The sequence below is a fragment of the Neofelis nebulosa genome, chromosome X (assembly GCF_028018385.1).
Source record: "Neofelis nebulosa isolate mNeoNeb1 chromosome X, mNeoNeb1.pri, whole genome shotgun sequence".
In the NCBI taxonomy this organism is placed as follows: Eukaryota; Metazoa; Chordata; class Mammalia; order Carnivora; family Felidae; genus Neofelis; species Neofelis nebulosa.
The window spans coordinates 42,323,332-42,337,171 of NC_080800.1; the positions used below are offsets into that span (position 1 = coordinate 42,323,332).

The window sequence follows — 13,840 nt, forward strand, 5'->3', positions numbered from 1 at the left end:
TAGTTCCATGCAAACTTTAGGATTGTTTGTTCTAGCTCTTGAAAAATGCTGGTGGTATTTTGATAGGGATTGCAGTAAATATGTAGATTGCTTTAGGGAGTATAGACATTTTAACAATGTTTGTTCTTCCAATCCAGGAGCATGGAATATTTTTCCATTTTTTTGTGTCCTCTCCAATTTCTTTCATAAGCTTTCTATAGTTTTCAGAGATCTTGTATCTCTTTGGTTAGATTTATTCCTAGGTATCTTGTAGTTTTTTGGTGCAGTTGCAAATGGGATCAATTCCTTGATTCCTTTTTCTGCTGTTTCATAAGTGGTGTATAGAAATGCAACAGATTTCTGAGCATTGATTTAATATCCTGCAACTTTGCTGAATTCATGTATTAGTTCTGACAACATTTTGGTGGTCTTTCGGGTTTTCTACATAGAGTATCAGGTCATCTGCAAATAGTGAAGTTTGACTTCTTCCTTGCCAATTTGGGTACCTTTTATTATTTTTTTAATTTTATTTTTAATTTTTTAAAATTTACATCCAAATTAGTTAGCATATGGTGCAACAATGATTTCAGGAGTAGATTCCTTAGTGCCCCTTCCCCATTTAGCCCATCCCCCCTCCCACACCCCCTCCAGTAACCCTCAGTTTGTTCTCCATATTTATGAGTCTCTTCTGTTTTGTCCCCCTCCCTGTTTTTATATTATTTTTGTTTCCCTTCCCTTATGTTCATCTGTTTTGTCTCTTAAACCTTTTATTTCTTTTTGTTATCTGATTGCTGAAGCTAAGACTTCAGCGCTATGTTAAATAGTAATGGTGAGAGTGGACATCCCTGTCTTATTCCTGACTAGAGAGGAAGAGCTCTCGGCATACGTATGTTTTCCAGTGGCACAAAAGAAATTAAGTGCTAAGCAGGCTAAATGGAGGAAGAAGGTATAAATGTGTCTTTTGATTTAAGAATAAACTGGACTTTTTGAGGCATTTTTGTGAGTGGCAAACAGAATGCAAGCTTGCACCACAGGTTTTATCTAGACCGTCGACTCTTCATTTATGTACTGTTCATTGAGTCTGTGGGCTCAGGAAAAGTGTAGGGAAGCTTTTTATTGCAGATTTTTTGCACTAAAAATTGGTACTGGTGATGTAAATATTGTCCAATACAGCAGGGGTTTAGAAGCTAACTTAATTATTTATAAGTTTTATATTTATACTCATTATATATATTATATTAGTATATAATATAATAATATATAATTATATATATAATTTAAAGTGAAAAGCAGAACCTCTTCTGTATATTAATATGTATAATATTATAATTATATATATATACACATATATATATATAATATATATAATTTAAAGTGAAAAACAGAACCACTTCTAAAACCATGACTCGGAATCCAGTGCTTAATATCTCCAGAATACATTAAAGCCAAGCGTGTGAGAATAAAAACACAACGTAAGAATAAAAGGATGAGATTTTTGGCTGGGATATGTATCCAGAATACAGCATCAAAGTGACCAACGGGGTAAAACTGAACTTGATGACTCAGAGCATTCTCACAATCTAAAATCTCTTGCTGAGGAAATAATGTATAATTTTTCCATTTTAAAATTATCAAGAATCTCATATGTCTCATGCACTATACTGGTCATGGAAACATCTGTGATTCCCACTCTGGGTGAAAATAGTGTATTAATTATGTTAACGCTGGGGCACCTGGGTGGCTCAGTCGGTTGAGCGTCTGACTTCAGCTCAGGTCATGATCTCACAGTCCATGAGTTCGAGCCCCGCATCAGGCTCTGTGCTGACCGCTTGCTCAGAGCCTGGAGCCTGCTTCAGATTCTGTGTCTCCTTCTCTCTCTGCCCCTCCCCCACTCATGCTTTGTCTCACTGTTTCTCAAAAATAAATAAATAAATGTAGAAAAAATTTTTTAATTATATTAAAGCTTATTTGCAGTAACAAAGAGATTATAAGGTAAAGTGACTTAAATACTGAAGAATTTTATTCCTCTCTCAGATAAAGTTGCTAATATTACAGCCCTTTGGAAAACCTTGTTGCTCATGTTTATTCGGGAATCCAGGTTCCTTCCATTACATAACCCGGCCATCTCTTGGGTTTGTGCGTGTGTGTGTGTGTGTGTGCGTGCCACCTGCACGTTTGTATCTGTGTTGCTGCCAAGGCCAGGTTTTAGTAAAGCAAGAAGGCCGAAGAGGGTATAGAGGAAACATGCCTACTGTCACAGTGCGCTGACTTGAAAGTGGCAGCTATCGTATTCTCTCACGTTCTGTTAATGAGAACATTGTCACATGGCCAAACCAATTTTCTCAAAGGAGGCTGAGAAATGCTATCATGACTGGGCAGCCATATGCCTGGCTACTTTCCTCTTATTGCAAAAGAATGCTGAAATAGGTTCTAGTGGACAGCTTTCAGTCTACCACAGATAGCTGATCTTCTCTCTGATTTTATGCTTCTTGTTAGATGTGTATGATTTTAGGTCCAACAAAACAGTTATACCTAGATGGAGAGTTGGAGTGTGGATATCTACTTATTCTTTTATATAGGCCAGAATAGCTATCACCCCCAGTATTTTTCCTATAGGCGTAAGTTTTTCTCGATTTTATGGAGATTGACATACATCACTGTATAGATTTAAGGTGTACTGCATCATGATCTAACTTAAATACATCGTGGAAGATCAGCACAATAAGTTTAGTTAAAACCCATTGCATAAGATACCCAAAAAAAAGGGTTTTTTTTCTTTATGATGAGAACTTTAATGATCTACTCTGTTGGCAAATTAAATTGGCTTTTTGATCACATTAATTTGGTCTTGTTGCTAATAAACAAAAAAGAACAAGACGAGTGAGGATTTAGAATCAAAAGCTAATGAGGACTTAGACTCTGAATCACCTCCTCCAAAACTACTCTATCCACAGATTATTTTCCCTTAAAACCTTTGTCTTTTAAAACTTCAGTCCACCCTACTTTATATCCGAGCCTCCTACCAAAATAGAGCTAGATTGGTTATGTTGAACTCCGATCTCCAATGCTTAATAACTTATGTTTAGTGCAAATTATTCTGAGCTTTACTTTCCTTATCTACGATAGGTAGATAATAATAGAAATACCTAATAATAGAAAATACCTCAAAGGGCTTTTGAAAGGATTAAGTGAGTGAGTGTGTGTGTTTCTTTTTTTTTATTTTTTACTTTTTTTAATGTTTACTTTTGAGAGAGAGAGACAAAGTGTGAGTGGGGGAGGGGCAGAGAGAGAGGGAGACACAGAATCCGAAGCAGGCTCCAGGCTCTGAGCTGTCAGCAAAGAGCCTGAGGCAAGACTGGAACCCACAAACTGTGAGATTATGACCTGAGCTGAAGCCTGACGCTTAACTGACTGAGCCACCCAGGCGCCCCACTGTCTTGAAATTCTCAATAATGTGGAATTTTGACGTTTTTAATGTTTATTTATTTTTGAGAGTTGGGGCGGAGGGGGAGAGCAGGCTCCAGGATCCAAGGTGTCAGCACAGAGCCTGGCGCGGGGCTTGAACTTAGGAGCCACAAGATCATGACCTGAGCTTAAGTCGTACGCTTAACCGACTGAGCCACCCAGGCACCCCAATGTGTGTATGTATTTCTCAGAACAATGCTTGGAACATCATAAGTGTCATGCAGGAACTTGGCACATAATAAGTGCTATATGTGTATTTCTTGTTATCACTGTCATTATCATCATCATATATACTCGTTTCCCTGTGTTCAATTTGGATTAGCTTATGTGTACCTTTTAATACCCTGCTATCTATTCTTTGTGTCAGTTTTACTTTTTCTTTCTCTTTTTAGATGGGAGGCTTGGGATTAAGACCCCACAAAGAAGAATTTCTGGAAAAGCTTCATTTCATAGTGAAATGGAGGGTGAAGATACAACAGATGATTCATTGTATTCCATTTTAGAAGAACTGTGGCAAGATTCTGAACAGATTAAAAGATATCAGGAAAAACAGAGCAAACCTCTGAGTCATGCTGTTTTCATCAATAAGAAAATATTGAATACAGAGTGGGACTTTGAATATAAAGACAGTGGAAAATTTGTGCCTTCAAGCCCAAATCGTATTCCTTCACAGAAAAGACCCCATAAACGTGACTCATTTGGAAAGAGTTTTAAGCAGAATTTAGACTTACATACTCCTAGTAAAAACATTGCAACAAAGAATTTTGATAAAAATATTGGACGTGGTCAAGTTTTCACTCAGAGCTCTTCTTATACTAGCCATGCAAATACTCCTACAGGAGGGCAATTCTGTGAAAGTAATCAGTGTGGAAAAGTCCTCAGCCTTAAACAAGCATTCAGTCACAATCTGAAATTTCCTGCTGGGGAGAAAACAAATGTGTGTACTGAGTTTGGGAAGATCTTCACCCAGAAGTCACACCTCTTTGCACCCCAGAGAATCCATACTATGGAAAAACCTCATGAACTTGGCAAATGTGTAAATGTTTTTTCACAGAAGCCACTACTCAGTATATATCTGAGAGTTCATAGAGACGAAAAATTGTACATATGTCCTGACTGTGGGAAGGCATTCATCCATAATTCAGAATTAATTATGCATAAGAAAACTCATACTAGAGAAAAACCCTATAAATGCAGCGAATGTGGAAAATCATTTTTCCAGGTGTCATCTCTACTTAGGCATCAGACCACTCATACTGGAGAAAAACTCTATGAATGCAGTGAATGTGGGAAAGGCTTCTCCCTGAACTCAGCCCTCAATGTGCATCAGAAAATTCATACTGGGGAGAGACACCACAAATGTAGTGAGTGTGGGAAAGCCTTTACCCAAAAATCGACACTCAGGATGCATCAGAGAATTCACACAGGAGAGAGATCTTATATATGTACTGAATGTGGGCAGGCCTTCATCCAGAAAGCACACTTGATTGCCCATCAAAGAATTCATACTGGAGAGAAGCCTTATGAATGCAGTGACTGTGGGAAGTCTTTCCCTTCTAAGTCACAACTCCAGATGCATAAGCGAATTCACACAGGAGAGAAACCCTATATATGCACTGAATGTGGGAAGGCCTTTACCAACAGATCAAATCTCAATACTCACCAGAAATCTCATACTGGAGAGAAGTCTTACATATGTGCTGAATGTGGAAAGGCCTTCACTGACCGGTCAAATTTCAATAAACACCAGACCATTCATACTGGAGAGAAACCCTATGTTTGTGCTGACTGTGGCAGGGCCTTCATCCAGAAGTCAGAGTTAATTACACATCAGAGAATTCATACTACAGAGAAGCCTTATAAATGTCCTGAATGTGAGAAATCCTTCTCCAAGAAACCACATCTCAAAGTACATCAGCGAATTCACACAGGAGAGAAACCTTACATGTGTGCCGAATGTGGGAAGGCCTTCACTGACCGGTCAAATTTCAATAAGCACCAGACAATTCATACTGGAGAGAAACCCTATAAATGCAGTGACTGTGGAAAGGGCTTCACTCAGAAATCAGTTCTGAGTATGCATCGCAATATTCATACATGAAAGTAACCCTGTTTCTTAAAAATGAGAAAACCTTATCACAGAAGTCAGGTCTACATGTGTATTATGAAATCTATCCAAGACAGACCCTACATGAATACACTGCATAATAAAAAGCAGTTTTCAGGCTCTTGCACCTGAGATGAGAAAAACTATTCAAGAGACCCTCTAAGAATGCATTGATTCAAAGGGACTTTTCATATTTGCATGGCTTCACAAAATAGAATCGAATCCTGTCAGTTTGGGGAAAATGCTGTCAGTTTGATGCATTAGGTAAAGCCTTCCTGTAGAAAGTGTGATAAGGCAAATTGTTACCCAATTCTTTATAGATGGAGTGAGCAAAATTATGTAAATGACAGTCATGTTTACTGTGTTATATTAGGCAATTTAAAGTGGCAACAAAGTGAAAGGAAGAACAACAAAATAATGTATTTGATGTGTAGACCTACACTTAGTTCTGTAGGGTGTTTGTGGCAGAACACATTGCACAACAGAAGGAATAATTGAATTGAAATTCTTTTTTGAATTTAATATAATTGTGTCTGTCAAACATGTTTCCTATTGAATCCTCCCGCGAATCCACAGTTTTAATGTCATTATGGTTTTATATATACCCATATCTGCAGATATACTCTTACATGAACACATAAATATAATCCTATCATTCATACTGGTTTCCACAACATTCTATTTTTATCTTCTTTAATTGTGGTACAATGCAAAATAGCCACAGACCTCTCCCATCCTTTTATGCACACCCCTTTGCAATGTTACTCTTTTTTTCTTTTATTAAGAGGTAGAACTCTGTCTACTCCTTGACTCTCGGCTTGGCCATGTGATTTGCTTTGGCCAATATACATTAGCAAAGAGATTCAAGAAGAGGCCTGGAGAAAAGTCTGCCTTGAGGCTTATCTTCTCTTGCTGCTCTTTGGAATTCTGAGACCTTCCTGTGAAGAAACTCAAGAGTACTCAGCCGAAGGGTGAGAAACCACATGGAACAGAAATGAGCCAGCACAGATGAGGCCTCTTAGACCAACTGCCAGACAGGAGAGTGAGGCCTTCCTCAACCTCCAGCCCCAGCCAAACTGGCCCACACCAGAAGAGCCATACCAGTTAACCAGGCCAACCAGAATTGGGGGATAAATAAAATGATTCTTGTTTTAAGCTGCTAAGTTTTTGGTAGTTTGTTGCACAGAAAATGCTAAGCAATACCTAAAAGTGTATGCTTGCGGAGGTATTGTACAAAACCTAAGACATGTGGCATTAGCTTTGGGCCTGGGCGACAGGTGGAGACTGGAAAAACAATGAGGAAAACTGTTAAGAAAGGCTGAAAAAGATGGCAGCTTATGTTATTTACTAAGGAAAAGAATAACAAAACAGTTACCATGCTGTGTGAGAAGATAGAGAATATACCAGATGAACTTGTGGATCTGGCTAAGGAGATTTCCAACAGAATGTTGGAAATATCAATTGGCTTCTTTTTAGCTGCATATGGTAAGGTACAAAAAGAGATGAACTAAGGAAATAACTGTTCCATTTGCAAGCAGAATTCAGAAGAAATATTAAAAAAGCCAGGACTTGCTGGGTTGGAAAATAACTATTTCTCACATCTCCAGTCTCTCCGGACATCAAAATATTCTCAAGGTGAAAAGTGGCCTCAGGGTAGAGATCAAATCATGGGTGTGGCTATAAGACCCTTTGTTAAAATGTGTGAAATATTTAAGTTGGTGTTTGGGAAACTCTCTCAGCTAAACCAGATGACTTCTAAAAACTTCATGACATCGTCCAGTAACCTGACATATTGATAAAGTAGAGAAGGGGCTGTCTTAAAAAGAATGGTCAGTGTGGCATTTGGGGCATGGAGTAAATACAAACCAGATTCATAGAACACCTATAAAGTTTCTAATAGAGTTTTACTACCTCCAGGTTGGACTTAAAGGAATTGAAACAGTCCAAAATGAAAAGTGGTCTCTGGACTACCTTTTCTAACTTCTATGAACATGAAGCAAGCAGAGAAAGTTATTCAGCTGCCATTTCTTATGGAAAAAGAAGGATGTCTCAGAAAGGAGACCCAAGAACAATATATTAAAATGGACTGGGAAGCTGTTCCCAGGTAGAACTGTGACCCAATCAAGAAACATCCTGCCCCTGGAGCAGGGAGATCTGACAACATTTGCTCTGTGGGATTTCAGAATTATTATGGAACAGTGACTAATATGTGCCTCTTGTTCCTCCCTTCTTTTAAATGAAAGTGTCTATTGCAGTTCTCCAGTCCCTACCCTATCTTTCCATTTGTGTGTGTGTGTGTTGAGTGTGTGTGTGTGTGGGGGGGGGGGGGTGATGGTCATATAACCTACCATTTAGCTCACAGGTCTCTGGATCAAGAAACAAATTGCACCCAAGGAGCTTCAGCCACATCTGAACCTGATACAGAAGACTTGAGGTCCTGGATTTGATGCCATAATTTGGGATAAGACATTTGGAGGTCTTGGAATGAGGATGAACATATTTTGCATAGTGTGATATATAAATAGTGACCAGAAGATAGATTGTGTTAGATAGAAAAACGTTACAAATTTCTACCATCCCTATATGTGTGTCCCTTTACAATCTTTATTTTGCTTTGTGTTTCAGTTGGGATAACTTCTATTAACCTATCTTCAAGTTCACTAATTTTAACCCCTTCCCTGTTAGGTCTGTTTAACCCCTACTTCTGTTAGGTCTACTGATGAACCCATGAAAGGCATTCTTCATCTCAGTTATGTTTTCTTTTTTATTTCTAGCATTTCCATTTGACTCTTCTAGTTTTCATTTTTCTGCTGAAATTCCCCATCTGTTCATACCTGTTGTTCACACTTCCCACCATCCTCTCTAACATATGAATCATTGTTATTTTAAATTCCCTATTTGATAGTACTAACAACTGGGTCAGCTGAGTCTAGATTTTATTTCTCTGTCTCTTAACAGCAGATTGTTTATCCTGTTTTGCATCTAATAATTTTTGGCTGAATGTAAGATATTGTATGTAGGAGAGTAGAAACTGAGATAAATAATATTCCTGGAAATAATCACGGCTGCTCTTTTGATAAATCATTAGAGAGGAAGGGGGGGAGGTCCATCTAGTCAGAATTTGGGCTGGATTTAGGTTTTGTTGTTGCTGTGGTTATCTTCATTGTACCATAGACTTCAAATTTCTCTAGTATTACCTTGGGCTTAATGTAGGCATTGGTTTTACAGATCATTTTTCTCAATATTCTTGCACCACCCTTGCCTTTAGACCTTTCCTGTGTGCCTGCATCTCAGGGAGGATCTCTCTCCATGCCCATGTCTCTCCCTTAGTAGTAGACTACTGTTATTACTTGGGTCGTAGTGACCCGATGAGTAGGGGGCAGGAGTTGTCCTAAACCAACCTTAGTTTTAGGCAGGCCCTGTATCCCTAGGTCTTGAGGGTGGTGCTTTTTCAGTGATCCTGCACCTCCCCATTGGTAAAATGCCTTTAATGGTCTGAGCTCAGGATGATTACCTGCCCTTCCCCCAAGAATGGAAGTTTTTTTTCCCTTTTCCCTTTTCCCTTTTCTCTAGCCACAGTGGATCTGCACCTGTATCTGGGAACAACAGGGTTTGCATCACTTCTCTTTAAGTGGCTTAAGGCTTTTGTTCATTAAGGAAATAGGGTCCCATTGGGGCTTCGTGCCATTTCTGTATCAGCAGCTTTCCCCTTGCAGGCCTATACCACTGAGAGAGGCTTTCTCCAGTCTCCTTCCCTACCCCCATTATTTCTTGTGAGGATCCAGTGGAGGTTTGTAGGGAAGAGCTTGCAAGTGAAGGCCAACTACCTTTAGGTCTCCAGCCCTCAGTGCTTCTATATTCTCATATTATCCCACACTCAGCCTTTAGAACTTCATTAAAACTTCTTGCTGAAATTTTAACTGCTGGCATGGTGGGCCCATATTCCTTCTTGCTTTGCCACAGGTGATCCAGGGACAACTTCGTGTCTCCCTTGAGGCACTTGTCTTATATATAAGCTAGTTGGTTGCTCTATGATCTTAGTTCTCTGGTGAGTTCAAGAAAAGTTATGATTTTATAGATTACCCATATTTTCTTCTTATTATAAGAATGGGAGCTATGCTCTTTCCAGATGTCTATATCCTAGGCAGAAGCCAGAAATCTGGACGGTCTCCTTTGGCCACTAGCAGCAGAATATATGCCCCCCCCCACTTTCAATGTGACTCTTCCACTTCACCCATCAAGGGAGAGAGTCTATTTCTCCATCCCTTGAAACTGGGATGGCCATTTCTTTGGCCAATGGGACATTAGCAAATATGACATAAGCAGAGGTTTGATAAGTGCTTGCATATTGAGGTTTGCCCATTCTTGCTCCTCTTTGGAATCCTAAGGACAAGGGTTGTGCTATTAGATGATGAGAGACTTCATGGAGCAGTGATGGAACAGAGATGACCCATCCCAGTTAAGGTTCCCTACACCAACCAGATTTTCATCTGCCAGACATGCAAATGAAGCTATACTAGCCACCCAACCCTAGCCACCCACAAGCCCACTGTGGTCAGTGTCATCTGAGCTGACCCTGCATGATCCACACTTCCTGGTATCCACGCCTTTTTATAATCTCCTCCTCAAGCTTGGGCTGGATTTAGTGACTTGATTCTAATAAATAGAATGAGGCTGAGGTAATGGGATGTTACTTCCAAGGTGAGGTTACAGAGGGATGTGGCTTCTGTTTTGGATACTCTCTCAGATGGCTCACCCTAGGGGAAGCTAGTTGCCATCTCATGAGGCAGATCTATGGAGAGACCCATGTGAGTGAGTTTGGGAACATATCCTCCCAGCGTAGCCTTCAGATGAGAGCCCCAAATGACAGTCTTTTGAAGACCTTCAGCCAGAGGCACCCTTCCGAGCCTCACTTGAATTCCTGACCCACAGAAACTGTGAGATAAATATTTGTTGTTTTAAGCTGCTAAATTTTAGGGTAACTTGTAACATATTAATAGATTAATAATACACTGACCCAGACTAGAAAAACTCTGCCATCCATCTCACCCATCCCAGACAACTCACAGAATCATGGATTAAGTATTGATTGTTTTAAGCCACTAAGTTTTGGGTGGTTTGTTACCCAGAAAAAGGTAACTAATACATTTACTATTTACTGAATTTCCTTCTCCACTCTTCATCTCCAACAGATAAATAGTACTAATCAACTACTATGAACACTTTTCATGTTTTAATCTGTGCTCTTAATTATATTAAGCATGTATGTTACCATGCTTATAATCAGAGAGAAGCTATGTAAGAATTGTTTTTTTCCTTGATTTTCAAATATGGGATCTTCTCATACAACTGTCTCTGCATCTTGCTTTATTCCCCAATAACTATTTTGAATGGTTGCATGACAGTTCATAGGGATGAATATAAAATATTTTATTCAATCTTTTTCTTATTAAGGTTTATACACCTGTCACTTCTCAGCCTTTTGGCTAAGATCAAGTGAAGATTTAGATACACACACACACATCCTTTTTTCAACCTTTTGTTACTAGGAACAATGCGGTTAAAAATATTAAGAGTTAGTTTGTATAGTGGTTAGGTAGATGGGCTCAAGAACCTGTCTGCTAGGGTTTTAATCCTGGCTCTACTAGTTAATGGCTGTGTTACCGTAGGCAGGTTAGTTAACCTTTTTGTCCTATTTTCTTCAGCTTTAAAGGATGTTCACACTAGTACCTATCTTAAAGATTTGACATGAGAAGTGTATTAGCTTCTTAGGGCTGCTGTAACAAATTGAGTGGCTTAAAATGACAGAAATTGTTTGGTCTTACAGTTATGGAGGCCAGAAGTCTGAAATCAAAGTGTCAGCAGGGCCATGTTCCCTCTGAAATCCCTGGGAAAGGAACTGTTCCATACCTGTCTCCTGGTTTCTGGTAGCCTCAGGCATTCCTTGGCATTAGATAACATTAATCACATGGCCTTTTTCTCCCCATGTATCTTCACATTATATTCCCTTTGCATGTCTGTCTCTGTGTCTAATCTTCTTCTTGTAAGGACACAAGTCATATTGAATTAAGCCCACTCTAATGTTAACTTGATTGCTTTCTATAAAGACTTTTTCCAAACAAGTTTACATTGTGAGGTGCTGGGGGTTAGAACTTGGACGTATCTTTTCGGGGAGACATGATTACCCATAACAAGAAGTTAATGCACTTACCTGTATAAAGCACTTAGAACTATGCATGGAGAGTTCTTGATGAATATTACATATACCCCACTTCCTGTACCTGCTCAAGTCCCCCTATAATACTCTGTGCCTGGGCAGGATATGAGAGCTTCTCTGTGGTGTCTTAGTCTCATCCAGTTACCTAAAGAAAATGTATTGGGTAACTGGAAAAGTAGGCCTCAGACCAAAGTTTTTGCTTCCAACGTTTGAGGACCAGGCCAAGAGGGATTCATCTATAGATAACAGGAAGGAGCAGCCAGAGGTAAAAACATACCAGGTGAGGAAGGGGCTGACAGAAGACAGTGTTGGAAACACTGTGGAAGCAGTGCTTCAGTGGGGAAATTGTCCAGACTGGAGATCAACTCATATGAGGATGGAAAACTGCTTCTTGAAATTTGTGACAAGGAGGTCATTGTTAACTTAGATGAGTGTTATTTAATTTTTTTTTAATGTTTACTTTTATTTTTGAGAGAGAGACGGAGCACAAGCGGGGGAGGGGCAGAGAGAGAGAGAGGGAGACACAGAATCCGAAGCAGGCTCCAGGCTCTGAGCTGTCAGCACAGAGCCCCACGAGGGGCTTGAACTCATGAACCATGAGATCATGACCTGAGCCGAAGTCAGACGCTTAACCTACTGAGCCACCCAGGCGCCCCAATGAGTGTTATTTTAAAAGTGAATTTAACTAAAGGGAAAAAACTTAGCAAACCTGAAGGAATTTCTGAACTCAGGTAATGTTACTTCACCACAAAACTTTTTCAGTAGAAAAATAATTAGGTCATTGGGCTGTACTGCTCTGTTGTCTGGGTTATACTAAGAAATGCGTTTTCAAAAGTCCTATTTGGCTCCAGATTAGAATTGTCCAGAAGTAAAAATTGCATGAGGTTTGGGAGGTCAAAGTGAAGGAATAACCATTACTCTACAAGTCTGAGATTAGATACAGTAGAGGACAGATGCAGAGGTACCCAGAAAGTTTTACTTTTTCCTCTCTCTCTTCCATTCTATATCCCATCCTTCTTTGTATCTCCCAGCCCTGCTGACCACCAGTGATCCCAGGTCTACCACCAGATGCTTGGTTGAGGCCCATAAAGGCAACAGCTTTTCATAGACTTCTCTTTAAGTTCTCCCTTGACAATCTCACTGTGGCAGCTGGATGTGCCTGGCTTCTCAGATTTTCCTGCAAGCTCTGCCTTATCCTCCCATGCCAGCATTTCAAAAGGGCTGTTTTAGTGACTTCTCTAATCTTCCATCTCCCCTTTCCATACCTTTACTTTCCCAGCTACTCTCACAATTGTGCATGGTCGAATTCATATTAAAAAACTCCTTATTCCATAATAATTATAGTGAATCCACTCCCTAATTGAACCCTGACTGCTAAGTTACTTCCTTTTCCTGAAAACTTAGTGAGTGTTGCTTTTCTAAAATTGGGTGATGCCACTGAGAAGTCTTAGGCTAATCTCTCTTTTTGTCTTGTACCTTTCTGCCTTATGATTCTTTTATATACTCAAAGTTAATGATCTTTAGAAGCATATGCCTTGGTCTTGATTTTTGTGAATTAATTTTAGTTACAAAGAGCAGTTTCAGTCATGATTCAAGCCTTTCATTTCAGTGAAGTTTTAATTTACCTAAATTTTTTTCTGATCCATTTCTTTTCTTCTTCAAGGATATCAATTATGCATATATAATATGTCTTTGTCATCTTCTCCATCCATTTCATACCAGTCTACATTCATTTAATATCATTATTTATTTTAGTTGTGAGTGATTATCTCTAGCCTCCTGTTCAAAGATAGATCTCCATGAATCTCTCATATTTCTTATTGTCTGGATATTAACAGCCAGTGTGTTCAGATTTATTTATATTCCAGGACAGTAAAGATAGAAAATGTCTTTCTCCCTGGAGAAATTCCCAGAAAAGATCTGCCTACATTCCAGTACGATAGTGTCAGTGTCTCTCTCTCTCTCTCTCTCTCTCTCTGAAGAGGAGGATGGGCAATAAAACAATATAGCAATATTGGTTTTCCCCCACATTTTAATTATTCAAATTTCCAATCATATAGAAATACTGAAAG

The 13,840-nt window shown here is 39.2% G+C and overlaps 1 protein-coding gene across 4 annotated transcripts in view; it reads left to right on the forward strand.

The window, feature by feature from the left end:
- Positions 1-7,805, forward strand: part of ZNF81 (zinc finger protein 81) — a 93,929-nt gene extending 86,124 nt beyond the window's left edge. For all 4 annotated transcript variants that reach the window (XM_058714739.1, XM_058714741.1, XM_058714740.1 and 1 more), the window contains one exon: positions 3,837-7,805. In XM_058714739.1, coding sequence (XP_058570722.1) covers positions 3,837-5,545 — 1,709 coding nt within the window. In that variant the 3' untranslated portion in view covers positions 5,546-7,805. The remainder of the gene's footprint in view (positions 1-3,836) is intronic.
- Positions 7,806-13,840: the final 6,035 nt, after the last annotated feature.